Here is a 21,301-nt window from a genome sequence, read left to right on the forward strand (position 1 = left end):
GTCATTAGTCACTTTAATTAATGCATCAGTTGTGGATCTTCCTTTCCTGAAGCCACTCTAATACTCATTTAACAGATGTTTTTCCTCTAAAAGGTATGATAGCTGGTAAACAATCATTTTTTCCATCCATTTACATAAATGTGAAGTGAGGGCAATAGGCCTGTAATTTTCAGCATTAGCTGCATCTTTCCCTGGTTTAACAAATGGCAAAACTAATGCCAACTTCCACTCATCAGGTAGTTTTCCTTCTGACCAAATCTTATTGAAAAGTTTTAGTACGATTTCTAGTGCTTCCTCTGGTAATTGTCTGAACATGACATAACTCAACTGATCTGGTCCTGGAGCAGAATTCTTGCTGCCTTTTAAAGCCCTTCTCATTTCCCTCAAGGAGAAATCCATATCAGTGGCTGAGCTACAGTCTACCTTTTTGGTGTACACATTTCAATTATCTTTTAAAACTTCCTCCTTCCTTCATTTATGTATGTCTGTAAGATGATTGCCACTATGAACATTTGCAAATATCCTCCCTAAAACATTGGCCTTTTCCACATCTGTTATTGCTAGTCAATCTTGATTAGCAAGAACTGATATTTTATTGGCAGCCTTTCTTCCACTCATCTTTCTGAGCATATTCCATACATGACTGATATCTCTTTCTCTTCCAATAGTAGAGCAAAAGTCTCTCCAAGTATTCCTTTTAGCAATTTTAATTATTTTGCGAGCTCTAGCTCTTTTTCTTTTGTATTCGATCAGATTGTCTACACTCAAGTTGTTTCTGAGGGAAACAACTCTGAGATTTCTGAGGGCAATATTCCTTTCTTTAATAGCCAAACTACATTCATCATTCCACCATGGCACCATTCTCTTATTCCCTCTTATTACAGTTTTAGGAATATTTTTTGAGGCAGCTTCAGATATCATATTTGTAACTTCGGCAGTACACTCATCCACATTACCCTCCATCTTAATACTGTCAGCCAATTCCCTGCAACAAAAGTGTTCCACTGAGCCTTTTTAAAGCACCATCTATATATAGGGGCTCTTTCTTGAGTACATTTATCAATTTCTATAGTGCACATGATGGGAAAATGGTCACTCCCTATGTTGTCTTTGCATATTTCCCAATCGCATAGGCTATACATACTTGCAGAAACCAGTGTTAAATCAATACAAGACATCTTATTCCTATTTACATCTAAACGCGTTCCTCCAGCATTGTTTAAACATACAAGATTTCTTGTGTCCATCATTTCTTCCACCACTGTACCATTATTAACAGTATGGTCACTTCCCCATAAACTGTTGTGTGCATTGAAGTCACCACACCAAACTTCTCTGTGTCTTTCCTCACCCATCATTTCCTTGAACACAGCTGCAGTTAGAGTATGGCAAGGGTTGTAATAATTAATTATTTTCACTGGGTTTTGTGTACTGTACATCTCAACAATTGTACATTCATGTTCATTTGCAGTACTTATTCTTTTAAATGCTAAATTGTCTTTAATGAATGTGATACATCCACCCCCTTGGTTATTTGCTCTATCATGTCTGACTGAGTTGTATCCCACCATAACAAAGTCTAGATGGGGTCTTAACCATGTTTCCTGAATACATATTATGTCTGGTTTAACACTCAAATCTTTAATGAATTTCTTAAATTCCTGACCATTTGCGATTAAACTCCTGGCATTCCACAGAAAAAATTGTGAGTACCATTATTAGACTAATCGCTAGAAACATCATAAGTAAAAGGGTTCATCATTTCTTGTATTGTTTTACACTCTACACTTGAGATCCCCTGACCGTACCCTGACCCTTACAACAACAGAATTTAATCTCTGATTCACACTCCGGAGCAGAAGGTGGCGGTAATGCACCTAATACACTGGTTGCCAACCGCCGTTGAAGGACAAGAAGAAGAAGAAGAAGAAGAAGAAGAAGAAGGCGTCACGATTAAAATGGCAGTGCCTACAATGGAGAGTGGAGAAGATGCATTTAGAAAAATCTTCAAGTTCTACAAGAGGAGAAACCCTCCGCCAGATTTCAGCCATGTCGTCGACTTCTCCAAAGGTGTACCGAGTGACAAGGTGAGGGAGGGGTCAGGCTACCTTCAGGCAGTTCGTTTTTTCGTTTTAAACCAATAAGGAAAAAACGGAAATACCATGGTTTTCCCGTATTGGTTTAAAACGAGAAAACGGAGCCGTTTTTCTTTTTTTAAAAAAAAGAATCAAAAAACGAAAGATGACAAAACCAAATTCAAATAACAGCCCGATTTTTTTTTTTTTTTTTTTTTTTGCAGATTCATTTATTCATTTATTGTTTTGGACTAAAAGTAGAACTGCGCTGACATCAGAGGCGGAAGTAACTTCAAAATAAAAAACAGGAAGATAAGCTTGCCTAAAACTTATAAATATCCTAAAACTTTCCCATGTATCTTTTATTTCCACTTACACCTGATGTTTTGCGCATTTTGAAAAGCTGCCTGCCATTGCTGTGAGGAACTTTTTATTCATAAAAATAGAAATAAAATGTTATGATAGCAAATTTTATGGCTACAGTAAAACTTGTTGTTCAACCATAACGTTGCTGTTCAGAGGGAAATCGTCATGCATATTGTTCCCATGAAGGACGTATAGGGATTCCCTCAGAGGTTGTATGCACAGGGCAGCGATGAGGAAACTGCACCTCATTGGGAGGTTGACATAAAAACGTTTAAATTAAAATAGGAAAGGTTATTAGAACATAACATAGCAGCTCCTTCACTTGCCTTCATATGAACATTAAAGGTTCCTCATCACATTCTAATGTTCAACAGTAGCTAAGGTGTTTGTATTCATGTATTTATTCGTTTATTTGTGAGGGGCATTGCAAGAAACACTAACAGGTAAAAATAATATGAATCAGATGTGATGCACACAGTTAGGGCTGCCACTAACTTATATATATATATATATTTTTTAAAAAAAAAAAAATCGATTAATCATTGTTTATTTTATTCGATTAATCAGATTTTGAAAAAAGGGCACAGGATGTATTCTTGTATGACATTTCTATTGCCATAGTAGGTGATAAAACATTTTAAATACATGTAATTAAAATGTTGCCCATCTCTGCCAACAATGCATAGGCCTATGTGATACAACAATATAAAAGAATACAAGTAAATATATGCTGCATATAATTTGAATTGTCCGTATCAATAACCTGAAGAATTGCAAGTCTGTATAATCCAACAGAAACTAAGAGAAAACCAGGCTTTCATTGACAGCAAATAAATCCATAGGCCTACTGCCATCTGCTGGTATAAAGGGCAAACATCAGCTTGACACTTGACTGACACAACGATGCGTTATGGAGAGAACCCGTGTTAACAGTAACAACGCGGCACATACAATAATTTATTATATCCTCGATTACTTTATTGCAAACAATTCAGTGAATGAATATTAAAACACAACCTTTGAGGGAATCCCTATACGTCCTTCATGGGAACAATGTGCATGTGTAGGTCCAGTTTATGCATGTGTGTGTTCGTACCTGTGTGTAATTGACAACAGAGTGAAAAATTGAATTTCCCCTCGGGGATTAACAAAGTATATATATATATATATTAATAAAAAAAAAAAAAAAAGACGATTTTCCCTTATTAGTCTCTGAACAGCAATGTTATGGTTGAACAACAAGTTTTACTGTAGCCATAAAATTTGCTATCATAACATTTTATTTTTATTTTTATGAATAAAAAGTTCCTCACAGCAATGGCAGGCAGCTTTTCAAAATGCGCAAAACATCAGGTGTAAGTGGAAATAAAAGATACATGGGAAAGTTGTATAGGATATTTATAAGTTTTATAGGCAAGCTTATCTTCCTTTATTTTGAAGTTACTTCCGCCTCTGATGTCACCGCAGTTCTACTTTTTGTCCAAAACAATAAATGAAAAAATGAATCTGCAAAAAACCAAAATCGGGCTGTTATTTGAATTTGGTTTTGTCATTTTTCGTTTTTTGATTCTGACAACAAAAATGGAAAAATGGCTTCATTTTCTTGTTTTTTTTTTTTTTCATTTTAAACCAAAAAGGAAAAAAACGGGAAAACCATGGTATTTCCGTTTTTTCGTTTTTGGTTTAAAACGAAAAAACGAACTGCCTGAAGGTACCCTGACCGGGAGGCATACCATACCATACCGTACGGTGTATTGGTAAAAATGACGACTAAAGATACTAAGAAAGCTGAAAGCTTAAGTAGCTCTACATCAGATACTAAGCTAATAACTTATCACCCAATGTAAAAAATACTCGTTTATGGTCCGTGTATATTTTGATAGTTTGATGTTTCGTTTTCAAAATAAAACGGATTTACGGAAATACGGCCGTTTTTCCGCACAAAACCAAATAACGGAAGTACTTCCGTTATTTATAAGTTACGCGTTTGTCTGAAAGGTCGTTTTAACATGTAGGGCTTTGGGACTACCAGTAACAATAGTCTGTAGTTTGGTAATTAATGTAGCAGTATGATAGCCGCCATTACAGTGGCTTAGTGTGTATCTGTAAATGCACTGGAATAGATCCTCATGGTTTCCTTACCTGCCATCTTTAGCCTAGGAGATAGGAAAGGGTGGACTCTTAAGGAGTTAGGGAAAGGCAACAGCTAAGGTAAAAGAGTGCCAAATAAATAACAGTAGCAAAAAGGAGGAGGGAAACTGTGGCTAGACTTAATATTTACACCAGCCACTTCAGCTGAGCTAATTTCTATCTGTGTGTGTGTGTGTGTGTGTGTGTGTGTGTGTTATAGATAGTTCCACATACACTGGACCCAGCTGCAGTGAGTGATGTGGAGGCTGCCAGGGTTGGATTACAGCCTGTCAGAGACTGGAGAGCCTTTGGTCTCCAGGGCTACCCAGGTAAACACAGAAGTAAACTCAAATACAAAGGGTTCAGCACACTCTCGGACCAAAATTGGATGCAGTTTTAAAAAGTGACACAAAGAAAAAAAAACACAAAAAGATGTGCGGCAGTCAGAGGAAAACACAACATTTTGTGTGATTGTGTTCCGCCAAGATCCTCCCAGAACAGCTTCAGTGCTCCTTATCATTAGCCCTTGTTACACAGAGATCCAATAAAGAGCTGCTACAAAGTCCCTTCTTCATGCCGCCTTTGCATGTTTATACAGAACCAAACAATGGCAGCATCATGCGTGTGTGATTTCAGACAGCATGCCAGCATCACAGAATCAAAAGGCGTGACATCTAACACAACAGCGTTGGCCTTTAGTGTGAAACATAACATAGGTGTCAGCAGCACTTTATAATCAATAACAATGGTATTAATATGGCAATAACAAGGGGCTATAGATTCTCCAGATATGTGGAACTCTTCAGGAACGATGAACAGCATTCTTCCAAAAGATATTTCCTCATTTGGTGTTATGATGATGTTGGTGGAGAGCAGTCTAACATGTCACTTCAGAGTCTGCCATAAGTGTTTAGTTGGATTAGGATCTGGTGGCTGTCAAGTCCTAACATATAATGCATCATCTTCATCAAACCATTCAGTGAGCCCGAAAGCGCTGTGTGAAAGCATCTGCATCTGCAATTTGTCCATTTATTTAGACAGGATTTTTCTTTAATTTGTCACCTGACTCTATGTCAGAGCATTGTATTTCATTATGGTATACTACTGTACAACACTGTTTTTTTTCAAGCACAGCACTGCAGTGAGACCACATGTAGAACTAGAAAAGTGTTCTCAGTAGAGTGCAGATCTTTGTCAGGTGTGTCTGCAGGCATGTCAATAGGGAACAGGGAGTGCAAGGCAGGCTGTGTATCCAGTCTACACTGGAAACACAGCCCACATGACAGTCGAGGAATGAAGGGGAGATAATTTGCAGGTTAGAACAGGCTCATTGGAGATGAACTGCTGCTTTCCTGCAAATTGGACAAGGTCAGGCAGCAGTAGCAGGGGGCAGTGACAAAAGCTCCTGTCAAGTTGGACAGTTTCCAGCAGCCTGGTTGGCTAAATCACTCATCTCTGTGAATTCTAAATCAGACTTGACTAAGACTCTTGAGGGTCAGTCCAGGTGCAACCACCTAGCCGTTGATGGCATTCTAGAGGCTGACGGTGAGAAACGGCTCACGACAGTGAGCAGAAGGTTTTGGATACTTACAGAAAAAGAGCTGGATCTTGACCCTACTTGAAGAGAAATTAACCTCTCTAACTCTGCTAGGACGCCAGCGTCCTCCCTCCTCTGTTAAATGGTATCTCACAAGCACACTACGTCATCAAACCATGTGATGTTTGGTACTGCCAGATTCAGGAAGCTCTCCACTTTTCAAAAATAACATTGTTTTTCTTTATGTATTATGTCTTTCGCACCAGAGTAACCTAAACACTCAAAGTCCAAAATCGCGATGAGTGCTGACAAGTCATGTCATGCCGTTTTGCGACGGGAAAAGTTAAAGGATTACTCGCAATCTTAGCCGCAGGTGGGCATGTAGCTGGTTTATAAAAGGTAAGAGTCTCAGTCCTACCACTATTTTTGGCTGAGATATACCATCTAGAAAGTGGGATCATAACTTTCACGTTTCATATGGCTTTATTTGGTGATATTTTATGGTGTTTCTGTGTCATAAACAACATCAGCTATCCTAATCACGCCTGATTTCAATAAGGTACAATGTATGGAGCTGGCTGAGTGTTGTTTGATCACTGATAGAACTGTTTTGAAGCTCCGCGTGGATCTTTTCATGGAAAAAACACTGTAGAATGGTCATACTTGGAGCAGTCTTCTTCAAATTTGAAACAAATGTTCATTGATAGTGTGCCTACAGCCCCACAGTGTCATTTACCTCAGATGAAGCCACAGACAGTTATTCATCCTGAAAAACATTTTTTAATTTATTTTAGGCAAAATCTTCAATTTTGTACTGACTTCAGAGGCCCATTACTCTGTTTCTGTATCACCTAGAGTGTTTCTGACACTTTCACAAGAAACTTCAGGGAGTTTTCTTTCTGGCAAGACCTCATGCATGCATGGACCGCCGAACGCATCTGAACAAGGGGGGACCATAATTTCATGTCACGCGGAGGGGGTGGGGGGGCATATGCATTGAAACAGACAATATTACTGATGTATTAAATAATGTTGCGGAGCACTTTTTTTTATTCTGACGCCACACAGTCACATCTACAGTACACGCATGAACACGAACACATGCTTGCTCAGATTAACCCCTCTGATCCCACTCTAACATTCACACACAACAGGCCAAGCCTATTTATACATAAAGGCACAGATGAGGCCACAGTGGAAGCTGGAGTAATTTGATCATTTTGTTTTTTCTGTTTACTTGAAGAAAATCAGATATCGACTTCTGTCTCTTCATTTTCCCAGATGCAGCCAGCGCAGGTGCCCGCCGTTAGCTCGCGACGCTCATGCATGACGTATTGATAAACAATGCACTTGATAGGCACACTAATATCAAATCAATATGCAGCAGTCAGTGGGAGTTTTTTTATTGGCAGCAGTTGGTGAGAGTGAGTGAAGGTGTGTGGTGACTTGGCTCGTAAAAACACAGATAGGCTACAACTTAGGCTTTTATTCATATAAAATAGTTTGTCAGAGTAGAGCCCTGCGCGGGACTGTTTTCTTCATCCCGCTCCTGCCCGCTCCCACTGAATTTCTGACCATTACCGCCCGCAACCGCAACGTGTGTGTTACACTCCTGCCCGCTCCCGCAATGTGTATGTCCACTCTCGCCCACTCCCGCAAAACTCTGAGAATTTATGCCCGCACAATAATAGAGATGCATTGATTTTGTGTCTTCTCCCATCCCGCAGGAGAAAACACGTCATTTTATAGGCTATTAATAAAGAGATTCATGGTGTTGTTTGTTTCGTTTCCCTGGCCTGCATGTCTTTTGACGCACTGGTCAGGAATAGCGCTCCTATTTCGTTGTTTTCATTTAGTTTTTAATGAAATAACGGCTGTTTCATATTCCATTCTCCTCCTCTGTATTTTATTTATTTTTCTACCTTTATATAATCACGCAGTGATTGAGGTTAAGGCAGGCCTGGCGCCAGGATGAAGTTACTGAGGGGGCGGTTAAAAATTACGAGGGGGCAAATCTTCATTATGCAACATAGGCTCACACAGTGAGTTATAAAGAGAGCGCAGATGTGAGTAATAGTCGCTTGTAATGACAGCTCGTCGCCGGTGAAACACAATAAACTGCACATCTTCTTTCATGTTTGTCTCATGACAGATGGCGCTGACAGACAGACAGACAGATGGAGCAAGCGGCAAATTGGTATGAAAGCTGGTTCAGGGCATATTCATCCATTTATGAATAAATATGGAGTGGAAATGCTCATGCTGCATGTGCACCAAGTTCCTGTGTTGACATCCTGTCGCTAGGCTACATCTTCTTCTTTTTCTTCTACTGTTTAATGGCGGTTGGCAAACAGTGAATTGGCCCATTACCGCCACCAACTGGTGGAGTGTGGATCAAAATGACTATTACTATTTGTGTTGGGTCCCGCCAGGTCCCAATGCAGCCCTCTATGTCAGAGTACAAAAGTTACCCGGGCCATGGCCCCCCAGGCCACCCCGGTTCCACGGTCTATGCATGCATGCATGTAGTCAGAGCGGTTCAGATGCTATACAGTCATTTTAATTTGGGTATTGGTGGAGTGCAAGAGGTTAAAAGAGCCCTCATACAGGAAAAGTATTCACTAGGCCTCCTGCCCAACAAAGGACAAGGGTCTGATTTAAAAAAAAAAAAAAAAAAGAAAAAGAAAAAAAGAAAAAAAACCTGGACAGGCCTTGGACCATAATGGCCAAGCTTGGAAGGTTCAAAGATGGAGAAACAGTGCTATGGAAGGCAAGCAAACTCAAAGTGACAAATATATACATCAGTGAGATTTATCCAAAAGCTCTCAGACCACGGAGAAAACAGCTTCTACCAGTGATGATGGAGGCAAGGAATAAAGGACATTATGCTGTCCTGAAATGACAAGCTCATTCATTTGACTTGGTAGATAACATAATCATGAGTTCATTGGAATCAGTTCGTTATATTGGAATGAACTGTTTGTATCTGCATAGGGAGTAGGTCCTCATTTACGGACATCACCGTGTTGCACCGCCATGTTTCTACAGTAGCCCAGAATGGACAAACCAAACACTGACTCTAGATGCGTCAGCCACCATAGTTAGTAGCCCCTCCAGGATGAGTGTTTAACAAACACAGATTTTGTTTTTAGGTCTGTTATGGCCTCCCTTCGACAAAAGGCGCAGCTGAGACAGGAACATATGAAGGACACCGGACACAATTTTCAAGGGGGAAACCATGATGGTGTGAAACAGCAGAGGCACTTTAGCAACCTGGTCAGTACTGCCATTAGCATCTGGCTAGCAAACAATGTTATTTCTTCAAAATGGAGAAGGATAATAATAATTTTTTTTAAAAAAAAAAAGTGGTGAAGCTTTTACTTACCACAACTGCAGAGGGTACCAGCTTAATTTAAAACAGACTACATTATAAAGAGGCCATTATTTATTATTCCCTCTGTATTTTTATATTGATACTTTTTATCAGCTCCCGTTTGCCTTAATAAAGTGAATGCATCTAGCTGTTATTTCAAACTCAGTACTTCTGTATCTGTATAAAAAATAAAAGCCCTTATAACTTCGGTTGAGAGAATCCCTTCATTTTCTAAAAAGGCTTTCATTGTGAAACATTTGCAGGAACTTGTGGAGGATTCAGTGACTTGCACAGTTTGCATGCGCAGCTTCAAATGTAGCTCCTCCCATCTGGTGGCACTTTATACGTTACTACAATAACATTTCAGCTGGGACATGAACAGCCAAAGTGACTGAAATAAGAGTAATAATAATAAAAATAGGACAAGAATAACCTGATGACATCACACACGTCATGAAAGATGACTGGGGATGATTGGTGTGGACCACTGTGTAGTCTGTCACGTCTGTTGGTCATGTCTGTCGGTCAAATCACGGCATTTTATGACTCCACAATGGTCTAATCCAGTGATTTTCAACCACTATGCCACGGCACAGTAGCGTGCCATGGAAAATTATTCAATTTAACTGAATTGATCAAAAAAATATTACTTTAGTGGTTGGAAATTGTTTGCCAGTGTTGAGCGTCTGTGTCTTTAATGCCGTTACTGGCAGAGTAATTAAATAATCTCTCTTGCCAGTGGGTGGCAGCTAGTGCTGCACGATTTTATAAAAATGTGCGATTGCGATTACAATGTAATACATAAACGGTATCATTAGTCTTTTTGCTTGATTCATTGTTTCCCCTACATTATATTAGGGGGGCACTGAGATGACCTGACATAGCTATTTTATGGACAGTGTGTTAATAACCATCAACAGACTGAGCACAGTCAAATATGCTGCTCACACAGGAGCGCAGCACGGCACTGTATACACAGTGGAGCAAGCGTATGTTGCATTCAGCCATTGTCACGTGAATGACAAATTCCAGCACGCCATAGCACAGCACAGCAGCGTGTCAAGTGGGCCGAACCCGAGCAAAGTTGCTCAGTTTTTCATTTGTTATATAGTTTGTTATGGAGTCCATGATTTCCCCATGACACTTACAAATGTTTGCATAACTGTGCTTGGATGTTGTTTTATGAGGCTCTGGTGGCTTTCAGTTGTCTCTTTGTCTTTAACGTTACTTGGCTTGGCTTTCTCTCGCATGCACTCTTCCTGCTTTTCTCTGTGCTGTCTCAAGTGCTGATATAGATTGGTCGTGTTGCCGCAGGATGTGGTGGCTTTACACTAAGTATCACCATGTAACAGAAATTTTTTTCGCCACCAACTCAGCCTGTTTATGGTCCTGCTCATGCTCTTCTTCAGCGTCTGTGTTGGTCACTGCTGCGCGCTGGCTGCACGCACCAGGATAGCTTGTGGGCGTGATGTCAACAAACTCCACACACTACAGGAGAGGCAGTCACGTTCACAGGCACACAGTTAACGTGTATTTACATTAAATCGCAAATCGCAGCCTTTTATGTGGTTATGTAATCACACAGCCCGATATTGCGATTGCGATTAGATTAATCGTGCAGCACTAGTGGCAGCAGGTAGCTTGATAACCTTGCCCACCTTGTTAATTAGGACAAAATAATTAGAGATGCGCAGAAGAGGTGACAGTGACAAGACGTTCGACAGCGATGGATAAATATTTGTAAAGGAAACAAACAGACTCAGAACTGGGCCCCGGACAAAATCCGAACCAAGATGAAGAGCCGAGTACAAGTGGTGATCAAAAGAAAGCAAAAACGGTAAGCTGGAGGCAATACAGTCAAAGTTATCTTTCGTTTGGATTACTTTCACCGGGGATCCAACTGCACCAACTCCATTATGCTTGGTGTGTGGGGAAAAACTATCCAAGCAAGCTTAAACGTCATCTCCAAACGAAACACCCGTCCCTTCAAAACAAGAGCATGGACTATTTTGTTCATCTGCGTCAAGTGGACAAACAGGCAAGTTTAATGAGGAAAAAAAACAAAGGTGTCTGAGAGAGATCTAAAAGCTAGCTACCTAGCAGCTGAACCCGTAGCCAAATCGAAAAAGCCACAGACCGTGACAGAAACAATAATACTGTCTGCAAAGCCATTGTGAACGAGATGTTCGGCCCGGATGCGGTTAAAGAAGTAGCCAACGTCCCTCTCTCAGACAACACAATTGCCAGACATATTAAGGACATGTCTGAAGACACTGAAAGTATTATTTTTGAAAACTTGTGCATCAATGGGAAATTTGCAACTGGATGAATCTACTGACATCAGTGGACAGGCTCAACTTTTGGCGAATATGCATTTTGTGGATGGAGACTCCATCAGAGAAAACTTTTTATTTTGCAAGACACTGCCAGAAAAAACATCAGGAGAGGATTTTTTTCGGGTCACGTCAGAATATCTTGAACAAGGAGGGCTTCGGTGGGAAAACTGCACTAGTGCTGCACGATTTGATAAAAATGTGCGATTGTGATTTTGGTGGACAATATCCACGATTGCGATTACAATATAATAAATAAATGGTATCATGAGTCTTCTTGCTTGATTCAGTATTTCCCCTACCTTATATTAGGGGGGCACTGGCCTGACCTGACATAGTTATTGTTATGGACAGTGTGTAAATGACCATCAACAGGCTGCTGTTATGCACAGACAGGCACGCTGCTCGCACAGCAATGCAGCACGGCACTGTACACACAGCAGAGCAGAGCCTGTGTTGCGTTCAGGCGTTGTCACGTAAATGACAAATTCCAGCATATGACTAGGCCATTGCACAACACAGCAGCATGTCAAGTGGACCGAAACCGAGCAAAATTGCTCAATTTTTCATTTGTTATTACATAGTTTGTTATGGAGTCCGTGATTTCCCTGTGTCGTATGGCGTGACACTTACAAATGTATGCGTAATTGTGCTTTGTTGTTGTTTTATGAGGCTCTGGTGGCTTTCATTTGTCTCTTTGTCTTTAAAGTTACTTGGCTTGGCTTGGCTTTCTCTCGCATGCATTCTTCGTACTTTTCTCTGTGCTGTCTCAAGTGTTGATAGAGATTGGTCGTTGCCGTGGGACGTGGTGACTTTAACTTTTAAGGTTTTACACAACACGTCTTTCTGTTGAACATCGTTGTACCCGAAACCCAAAAAATGTCGCCATACAATAGACGTTGCGCTTTTTTTTCGCCACCAACTCAGCCTGTTCATGGTCGTATGTGACCATACGTGCTGCGCACACCAGGATAATTTGTGGGCGTAATGTCAACAAACTCCACACACACTATAGGAGAGGTAGTCACGTTCACAGGCAGACACGTTAACATTTATTTACATTAAATCGCAAATCGCAGCCTTTTAATTTTTTATGTTATCGCCCAGCCTGACATCGCGATTTGAGCTGTGATTTCCACATTGCTTAACATTTCTAAATTTATCAACTTTACTTTTAAAAAAAGTCATTAAAACAGTTGCCCATCCAGATTGTATGAATGAGAGAGATGTATTTGATTTCCTACCCGTTATTTTATTTAGTATTCAGGGTTTTTAAAACCCTCGCCAACCGGGCCCATTATGAGAGCCAATCAGCCCTGTCCCATCCACAAACATATATGTTAATCAGTGACCCAAAAATGAGCGGTAAACTGGAGCTGGTAATTTCTGCTAATGATCATCGCTGTTAACAACTTACTTGCTATATTGGCTATATGCTTGTATGTCATTTCCAGTAATCATCTCAATATAAAACATGTTTTCTATAAATTAAGTACAAACGTAAGAAGACAGTAAGTACTCACTCATCTTTTAAGTGTGTTCATCTCAAGTATTATCTTGAGAGCACAGCTGATATCTTACGTGGTTTGTTTACATAAGCACACAGCTGATATGCACATCTGTAGCATCATGAAAACAAACCAGTGTACCTGTTTAGTAGATTCAGAGTGGACAGAGAGAGGCTTGCTGTTAGGACACGGTGTTAGGCCTACATATTCTCAGAGGGAAATATTTCTACTGGACATTATGACCAAAGAGATTTAAATATTGGACTTTAACAGCCAGATAATGGAAAGCCTGAGCGCAGCAGCACTGATGATAAAGCTGCTTGCTGTGTGAGGGATGGAAAGACAGGGAGAGAGATGGAGAGAGAGGAAGAGAGGGTGGAAGGTGAGTGATTGCACAATGTTTCTGTAGCCAATTAATAACTGACACAGAGCATTGTTTGGTCGCTTAATGACCTGCCTGCCCAGTGCGTGGGTTTCTGTACAGCATGTATTTACAACTTAAGTTGTTTGTACTTTTATTTTAAGTCTGTCCTGTATTTCATTGTGTCGGACCCCAGGGAGACCAGAGGCACGTTCATGTGCCTTTAATAGGTATTCTTGAATAAACAATGGCCAAAATTTGGCCTGCAACAGACAATATAAATCTTGTTTTTAGCCCAGCCAGTTGCGTGAAATGCCTTTTTGCCATGTGGTTTTGGTGACAACTTGCAGTGCCCACCAGCTGGTTAAGAGGTGTGAGAAGTCAGTGATCAGTGAAAGATTTTGCAAAAATTGTGAAAATATGTTTTAAAATATTTAATATAAGATTAGCAGGGGTGGCACGGTGGTGTGGTGGTTAGCACTCTCGCCTCACAGCAAGAGGGTTGCCGGTTCGATCCTGGGCGTGGGAGCCCCTCTGTGCGGAGTTTGCATGTTCTCCCCGTGTCAGCGTGGGTTCTCTCTGGGCACTCCGGCTTCCTCCCACAGTCCAAAGACATACAGATTGGGGACTAGGTTAATTGATAACTCTAAATTGTCCGTAGGTGTGAATGTGAGTGTGAATGGCTGTCTGTCTATATGTGTTAGCCCTGGCGACCTGTCCAGGGTGTACCCTGCCTCTCGCCCGATGTCAGCTGGGATAGGCTCCAGCCCCCCCGCGACCCTCAAGAAGATGAAGCAGTTAGAAGATGAATGAATGAATATAAGATTAGCTGCAGGAATGCGGGCAGACTGACAGATACACACACACACACACACACACACACACACACACACACACACAACCAAACGCATGATCCCCTCCAGACTTATGCCTGGCAGAGATAACAATGGGTTTAAGATATTTCACTTCCTGTTTCTATAACGTAACCCAGTACTATCCGATTGTGTGTTGTTCAGGGTTCATCTTGATCTCCAATCCGTTCCTGCTGGGTTCCCAACCATTCTGGGTCAGACAGTGTCTAAAATCCTACCCTCAGAAGCCCAATGTCTGCAACCTGGACATGCACATGTCTCCCTCTGAAACCCAGGACATCTGGGGCAAGAGTGTTCATAGCCTCAGGTGAGACAGTTTTTACTGGATCTTTCTCTGAGCCAGTTAACTGTTGGTATTACTGTTTCAGGCCTTGAAGAAGAATTGAACCCCCAAACCAATTTTTTCAGCTGAAAACCAATATGTAGGGGGTATTTAGTAGGTTTGGTTACTGAAACCCGTTCCTATACAATCAGTACTTACTGGACCGAATCACAATGCAGATTTTGGAGCCTCATTTCAGTGTCAGAAGTGTGTGGTCTTGGAGGGAGGGAGGGAGGGAGGGAGGGAGTCTCTTTTAAGACATTTATAGTTGTATTCAGCTCTCTGTTTTTTTTTGTTTTTTGTTTTTTTTTGTCTTTAAGATACAAAGCATTTCTTATGTCAGCCTTTTCAGTTAATTTCAATCTGATCCTCGGATCGGGTATCGGCACCAATCACGTTATTTTTACAAAATCGGAATTGTTAATAAAGATCGGTAGGAATGAAAACAACAAAAATGGCCAGGTTTTTCATCGATGTTGTTCATTGTTGCCTCTGCTTGCCAATGTCTTGTAACCGAGCATCCTGGGTTCGCCTCACTGAGAGCAGCTAATGAGCAATAAACGGACAGGAGTCGAGGAACAATTTGTTTACAATTCAGGATTTGTTCACATTTTGTGCTGCTGAACCACTGATAAGCTTTATAAAAAGCAAACCTTATGGGACAACTTGGATGCATTCTTTTTTTTTTTTTCTTTCTTAATGCTTTACAAAGTAACGTATCGGAAAAAAATGTGATCGGGACATCCCTAATTTCAATCTTTGACAGTTAAGCTTCCAGTTTTTCCAGCAGTGTATATCAGCTGGTAGCTTTTTTAGATAATGCAGTTCAGCTTCCAATTCTGCCAGTTTTAGACTGTATGTTTTATCCCCTGGATACAGACACACAAAGGATTCTGATTCTTTCTGCCTGTTTCTGATTGGTGCTTGTTTCTCTTTTTCCCTGTCTCTGTCTCTGCCGGTCTGTCTGTATCTCCCACTCTGTCTGTCTCTGGCTGTTTTTTTAAATAGTGTGCTTTTTTTGTAATAGCTGTATAACTATTAGTAAAGCTAAGTAGTAAAGCTATAGTAGGTAACTTTTGTTTTGGTAAATATGACAAGAAGTTAGCATTTCTTCTTTCAGCCCTTTTTAGATGATTCATTTCACCTTCCAGCTTTTCTAGTAATGTCTTATTGCATTTAGCTTCTCTGGGAAATGGACCAACCAGGTAACAGGAGCTTACCATAGTGGCTCTGATGTTGGTTGGATTTTCAAAAATAAAAGCCCCCAGATAGTAACAGGGGTTTACTGGGGACCTTGGACAAGGCAGGATTTTTTTTTTTAAATAAAAGCGCCCAGATATTAACAGTAGTTACCCAGAGGACATGATGTCCATGATTTCCTCAAACCATTTGTAATGTGGACTCATCAGACCACAGCACACTTTTCCACTTTTTTTCTAGTGATGTCACTTGAGTCAGAGACTGTTGGGTCTAAGGACTTACAATTTTGAAAATGAAAACCAATTTGGGATGTGGAGCTACACTGGCCACTACAACCATAACACACTTGAATCTCTTGATTGAACTGTTGGCAGTTGAGTTGTACCTTGGGTACTGTAGACGCCAGATTTTTACAAGGGACAAGAATGGATCAGATAAAAGATGATAAATCATTTTTTAAATAATTTTTTTAACTGTCCATCATGAGTCTGACCATGTGATAGGAGTGCAATACTAAAATCGTGAAGTCCTTTAAGCATGTGTCTACATGTGTAGTGACAGTGTACTGATGGTCCTGGTTCCTATAAGCCCGCCTCTGTAAGTATCATGTTTGATCCCATCCACAGTTATGCTTCCTCTGCAAAGAGAGAACCTAAGACTCCACTTGACAGGCTGCGCTGGGTCACTCTGGGATATCATTACAACTGGGATACCAAGGTAAGCACACATTATGCTTGTTAGGTAGGTGGTTGTCGAGTTGTAAATGCAGAAATGAACACCAGTATTCTGGTCATAAATATACAATTTATCAGTCTATTTGCATTACCTTATATTCATATATTTCACATCTCAATTTTATTTAGTTTTTTTTTTTTTTTACCCTCTGACCCTGAGGCCATGCACTGGCATCACACTTTCAAGTAATACACCCATACTCAGTGGCAAAACCAACTTGGAAAGTTAAAGGCTATTGCAAGCACAGTCACTGCTCTATGGACGTTAAAATGGGGCCAGAAATCAAGACCCCCGGCACATCAATCAATTAATCAATCAATCAATATTTTTTTTTTCCACACAAAATCAGAAAGATACAGTTCCAGTGAAATGTAAGTAAGTGTACTAATGAATATAAGTGTATGCAGCACCAAGATCAGGACCTTGGTGATGTGAACTCCAAGGTACTTGAAGCTATCTTCCCTCTCCACCAAGAACTTGTTGATATTAAGCAGAATATAGTTTCCTCTCTGCTTCTTCCCAAAGTCCACTCGTATCTCCTTAGTTTTGCTGACGTTCAGGAGTACGTTGTAATCCTGACACTAGAGGGTCAGGTCCTCTACTCAATTCAGGTAGGTCTTTTCATTGTTATCTGTCATCAGGCCCACCACAGCTGTGTCATCCTGTTTTTTGTCCATTTACACTTTTTTTGGATGATGCTTTTATTTTGAAAGATTTGGCTAAAAGTCTCATTGTTTTTGAAAAGACTTCTTGTTGTCTTTGGACAAGTTTGTAAGAATCAGTCGAAATAATAAAATTGTGTTATTTAATGTTTCACAGTCACAGCAACATATCAACATTGCTTTACTTGTGCAACGCTACAATTGTTTTGCCTCTGCACCAGTGATTGGGGTGATTTGGGGTTTTCTGTCCATCTGGAGGTCAGAGGTCAAAATTCACTGACCTTGCATCCGTTTCATTCTTGTGAATGCGATTTTTCAAAAACAATGTAAAGGAATTTCTTCAAATTTGGCACAAACATCCACTTGGACTCCCGAGTAAAGTGATTTAAAATTTGGTGGTTGAAGGTCAAAGGTCAAGGTCACTGTGACCTCAAAAAACATGTTTTTGGCCATAACTCAAAAATTCATACGTCAGTTATGACAATGATGTCTAAAGGTCAAAGGTCAACTTCATTGTGACATCATAATGTTCTGCAAAAATACTGCAAAATATTACTTAGTGTCATATCTCAGGAACACATTAATTTTGAATGCCCACCTCGAAACTGTTGTGATTGTATAGATCATATGTGCTGTCAGGGGAAGATGTGTGTGAAGCATCCATGTATTCATAGATGTGGATGTAAATGTAAGAGAAACTGACTGATGGGCAGAGGCATACAAAGGCAAAGTGGTAATTCTAGTTTCCTTTGTTGTTGTCATTTTCATTCACAGACTTACTCTGCCAACAATCACAGTCCTTTCCCATCTGATCTCCACTCGCTGTCCTGCCAAATAACAGCTGCCTGTGGGTTCCTGGGATTCAACGCAGAAGCTGGAATCCTTAACTACTACCGATCTGATTCATCTCTGGGAATCCACGTGGATGAATCAGAATTAGATCACAGCCGACCGCTGCTGTCATTCAGGTGAGAGGGGAGAACAGTCTTCCACACTGCTGAGGAAGGAATTCCTCTACACAAGGGTTTTAGAATGCCAGTGATGTCATATTGTTTATTTTTTTGTTTTATTGTATCAGCAAGGACATTGCAATGTGGGCAAAAAAGTCCTCATTGCACTGTTAACTACATAAAAGTATTCCAACATCCTTACTGTATATCTTGTGTTATTTTCTGATAGTTTTGGACAGTCAGCCATCTTCCTCCTGGGAGGCACCCGCAGAAAGGACCCTGTCACTGCTATGTACATGCACAGTGGGGATGTGATGGTGATGTCAGGACAGAGTCGTCTCCTTTACCATGCTGTCCCACGCATCGTTCCTGCACCCAAGGGACATAGAGCTTTAGAGACAGAAGGCTGCAGCCTGGCCTCATCCCTACAGGACAGTACTGTGGTGGAGCCTGTGTCTATGGAGGACTGGGCAGTGTGCTCCAGGTACATCCAGAGCTGCAGAGTGAATGTGACTGTCAGACAGGTGCTTGGGCCTGGACAGAGCTTCCCAGGAACATCCTCTTCTCACTCAAGAACTGATGCAGTCCACACAGTGGGGTACCACGACAGAGCAGCAGATGGAGAGAGCAGGAAGAGGAAGAGTAGTAGTAGCTGTGACTCTGTTGATACTACAGGGACATGACAGACCTCCTGCTGTTACACTTTCCTTGAGTCATTTGCATCTGATCCCAGAGTCTTCCTTTGCAGTGATATTGTATAAATTGTTTTGCTAAAAAGCAGAAGCCACTTCACATGTGCTCTTAATATTTTGGCTGGAATTGGAGTTACCATTTGTCTATACGAACTGTTTAATTGGAACAGGAAGGTCAATGCACCCTCTATGGGACTTTATACATTGTCCTCCAACTTTTGGACAATGGTACTGAAAATAGTCAGTCAAATGTAGAGCGATGACTCAGTCAATCTAGGGATGCACCGATTTTGAAATTCTGGGCCGATACTGATGTTTAGATTAAGAATTTGGCTGATACTGATGCTGATGTTTTTATATTGTTGTTTATTTTGTTTTTGTTGTTATTTATCTCCCCTTGTATGCCAGGGAAACAAAGAAATCTGCAATTAAAAAAATAATTGAACTATTTTAAAGTCATTAAGCCCTTCATTACAGTACCTTTGAACGAGCACAAATGTAATCAGATACCTTTAATATAATCTTTTACATGAAAAACATCTTTTTTTTTTTTTTTTTACAAAAAAAACTGCTTCAAAACTATTTTTCCTATGTATATATATCATACTCTCCTCTCCACTATCTGTTTGATATTGCCATGAAAACACCAACAAATATATCCTTCAAACAGCTGTATTTATTCAAGTTTACTGCCAAAAACTACATTTTACAAGATTACATTTAATGTATGATGAGAATGTTATCATTTACCATCGGCCAATACTCATTTTTACTGAAGAGAGCTTGAACGCATCATAGCGTAACTCAATGCAATCTCTGTCAGCCGTTAGTTGTGTCCACCAGCTGCTTAGGGGTAAGAATAACTAGCTCTCCTTCTTCCAGTTTCAAAACAGATTTGTTGTTCAAAATGTAGCATCATCAGGGAAACAATAGGGTGCATTCCCTGATGTGACGATAGCCAGTTTACTGCGTCATTTCATCCTGATGGCGTCCTGGGGAAGATCTCTGTTAGTCACACATTTTATGTTGTCCCTGAGATGATGGGACACTGACTGATACTCACCATCTCGTCACACAGGAGTGAGATCACAGAGCCCATTTGCCAAACAGTCATTGTATTCTTCTTGTACCTGCTCAACAGAAAAACAATGGTCACTGCCATCAATGAACATCATCTTCTTTGCCGATAGGCCAGTGGCCGTCAACAAGGCAAATAACGGCCAATACCGACATTCAGCCAATAAATCGATGCATCCCTTCTTAAATCCAGCTGATTCTGTTTCATTGCTGAGGACCAGACTGAATGAAAACAAAATAAATAATACATTTTAGTTCTAATGTCCTTTTCATCAAAAGATCTCAAACAGACCTAGATGGCTGCTGTACATGCCTGCCAGAGTGTCAACAGGAAGATACACAGTATCTTGATTATGAAGAATTTGTCACCAAATTTTATATTATATAGTTATGAAATTTCTAACATTTGGACTATTTATGTTAATGGATACATTTGCACTCAAATTAAAGCTGACAGTCGGAATCCAGAATTAGTGGGGCAGCATAGCTAAACTATCGTTCATTTTGTGATGAAAGGTACACTCATTGTTGAATATATGTTGAATGAATCTGGATATTGGGGCATCACAAATTTTAATTCTGAGGACTGTGGCAGCCATTTTCAAAAATGGCTGCCAGTGGTTACTGGCATGCAATGCTTTGTCTGTCCTATAGCTGCTGTTTCATGTTTTTAGTGCCACAAATATAATTTAGAGGCATATTAGTGGAAGTGGAAGAAGCTTTATTAAAATGTAATAGAACAGAACATGAGCTTTTTAAAATGTTTTATTAGCTTCTCATTCACAGTTCACGGCCTCCTCTTTGGCTTGTCTTCCTTTGTTGCTCCTTAAAAAGCAAAAAAATGAAAATATTTTTAATCACTTCCCAGATGATGTTGTTAGACTCATTATTTTCAGTACAGTGAATGTACAAAATAAATAGAACACCTACTTTGTACTTTGAGTTATGAGAGATATGGTCAGCTCTCACATTCTCCCTCACAGAAGCAGAGGCCTGTGCACCGAAGAGCAGCCTTCTTGCACCTGCAGAGCTTTCTGCAACCACTCTTGCAACCACAAGAGATCAGCTCACAACAGGATTTTGATGCCTGTGGCAGTGTCGTCCAGTG

General features: G+C 40.4%; 1 protein-coding gene across 2 annotated transcripts; it reads left to right on the forward strand.

The window, feature by feature from the left end:
• The first annotated feature begins 1,920 nt into the window (after nt 1–1,920).
• On the forward strand, nt 1,921–21,062 carry alkbh1 (alkB homolog 1, histone H2A dioxygenase). 2 transcript variants are annotated; one of them, XM_049596308.1, is made up of 7 exons: nt 1,921–2,087; nt 4,792–4,900; nt 8,261–8,305; nt 14,700–14,862; nt 16,704–16,794; nt 18,249–18,442; nt 18,654–21,062. In XM_049596308.1, the coding sequence occupies exons 1-7, from the start codon at nt 1,959–1,961 to the stop codon at nt 19,105–19,107; spliced, it is 1,185 nt and encodes a 394-aa protein (XP_049452265.1). In that variant the 5' UTR covers nt 1,921–1,958; the 3' UTR covers nt 19,108–21,062. The 2 variants fall into 2 exon arrangements, with proteins under 2 accessions (XP_049452265.1, XP_049452266.1); XM_049596309.1 differs by lacking the exon at nt 8,261–8,305.
• The last annotated feature ends 239 nt before the right edge of the window (nt 21,063–21,301 follow it).

Source organism: Epinephelus fuscoguttatus, linkage group LG14 (genome assembly GCF_011397635.1).
Source record: "Epinephelus fuscoguttatus linkage group LG14, E.fuscoguttatus.final_Chr_v1".
NCBI lineage: Eukaryota > Metazoa > Chordata > Actinopteri > Perciformes > Serranidae > Epinephelus > Epinephelus fuscoguttatus.

Coding starts and splice junctions, on each gene's coding strand:
- alkbh1 (XM_049596308.1), top strand. CDS start 1,959: ATGGCAGTGCCTACAATGGAGAGTGGAGAAGATGCATTTAGAAAAATC. Junction 2,088..4,791: donor AAGGTGTACCGAGTGACAAG/GTGAGGGAGGGG, acceptor TGTGTGTTATAG/ATAGTTCCACATACACTGGA. Junction 18,443..18,653: donor CGACCGCTGCTGTCATTCAG/GTGAGAGGGGAG, acceptor ATTTTCTGATAG/TTTTGGACAGTCAGCCATCT.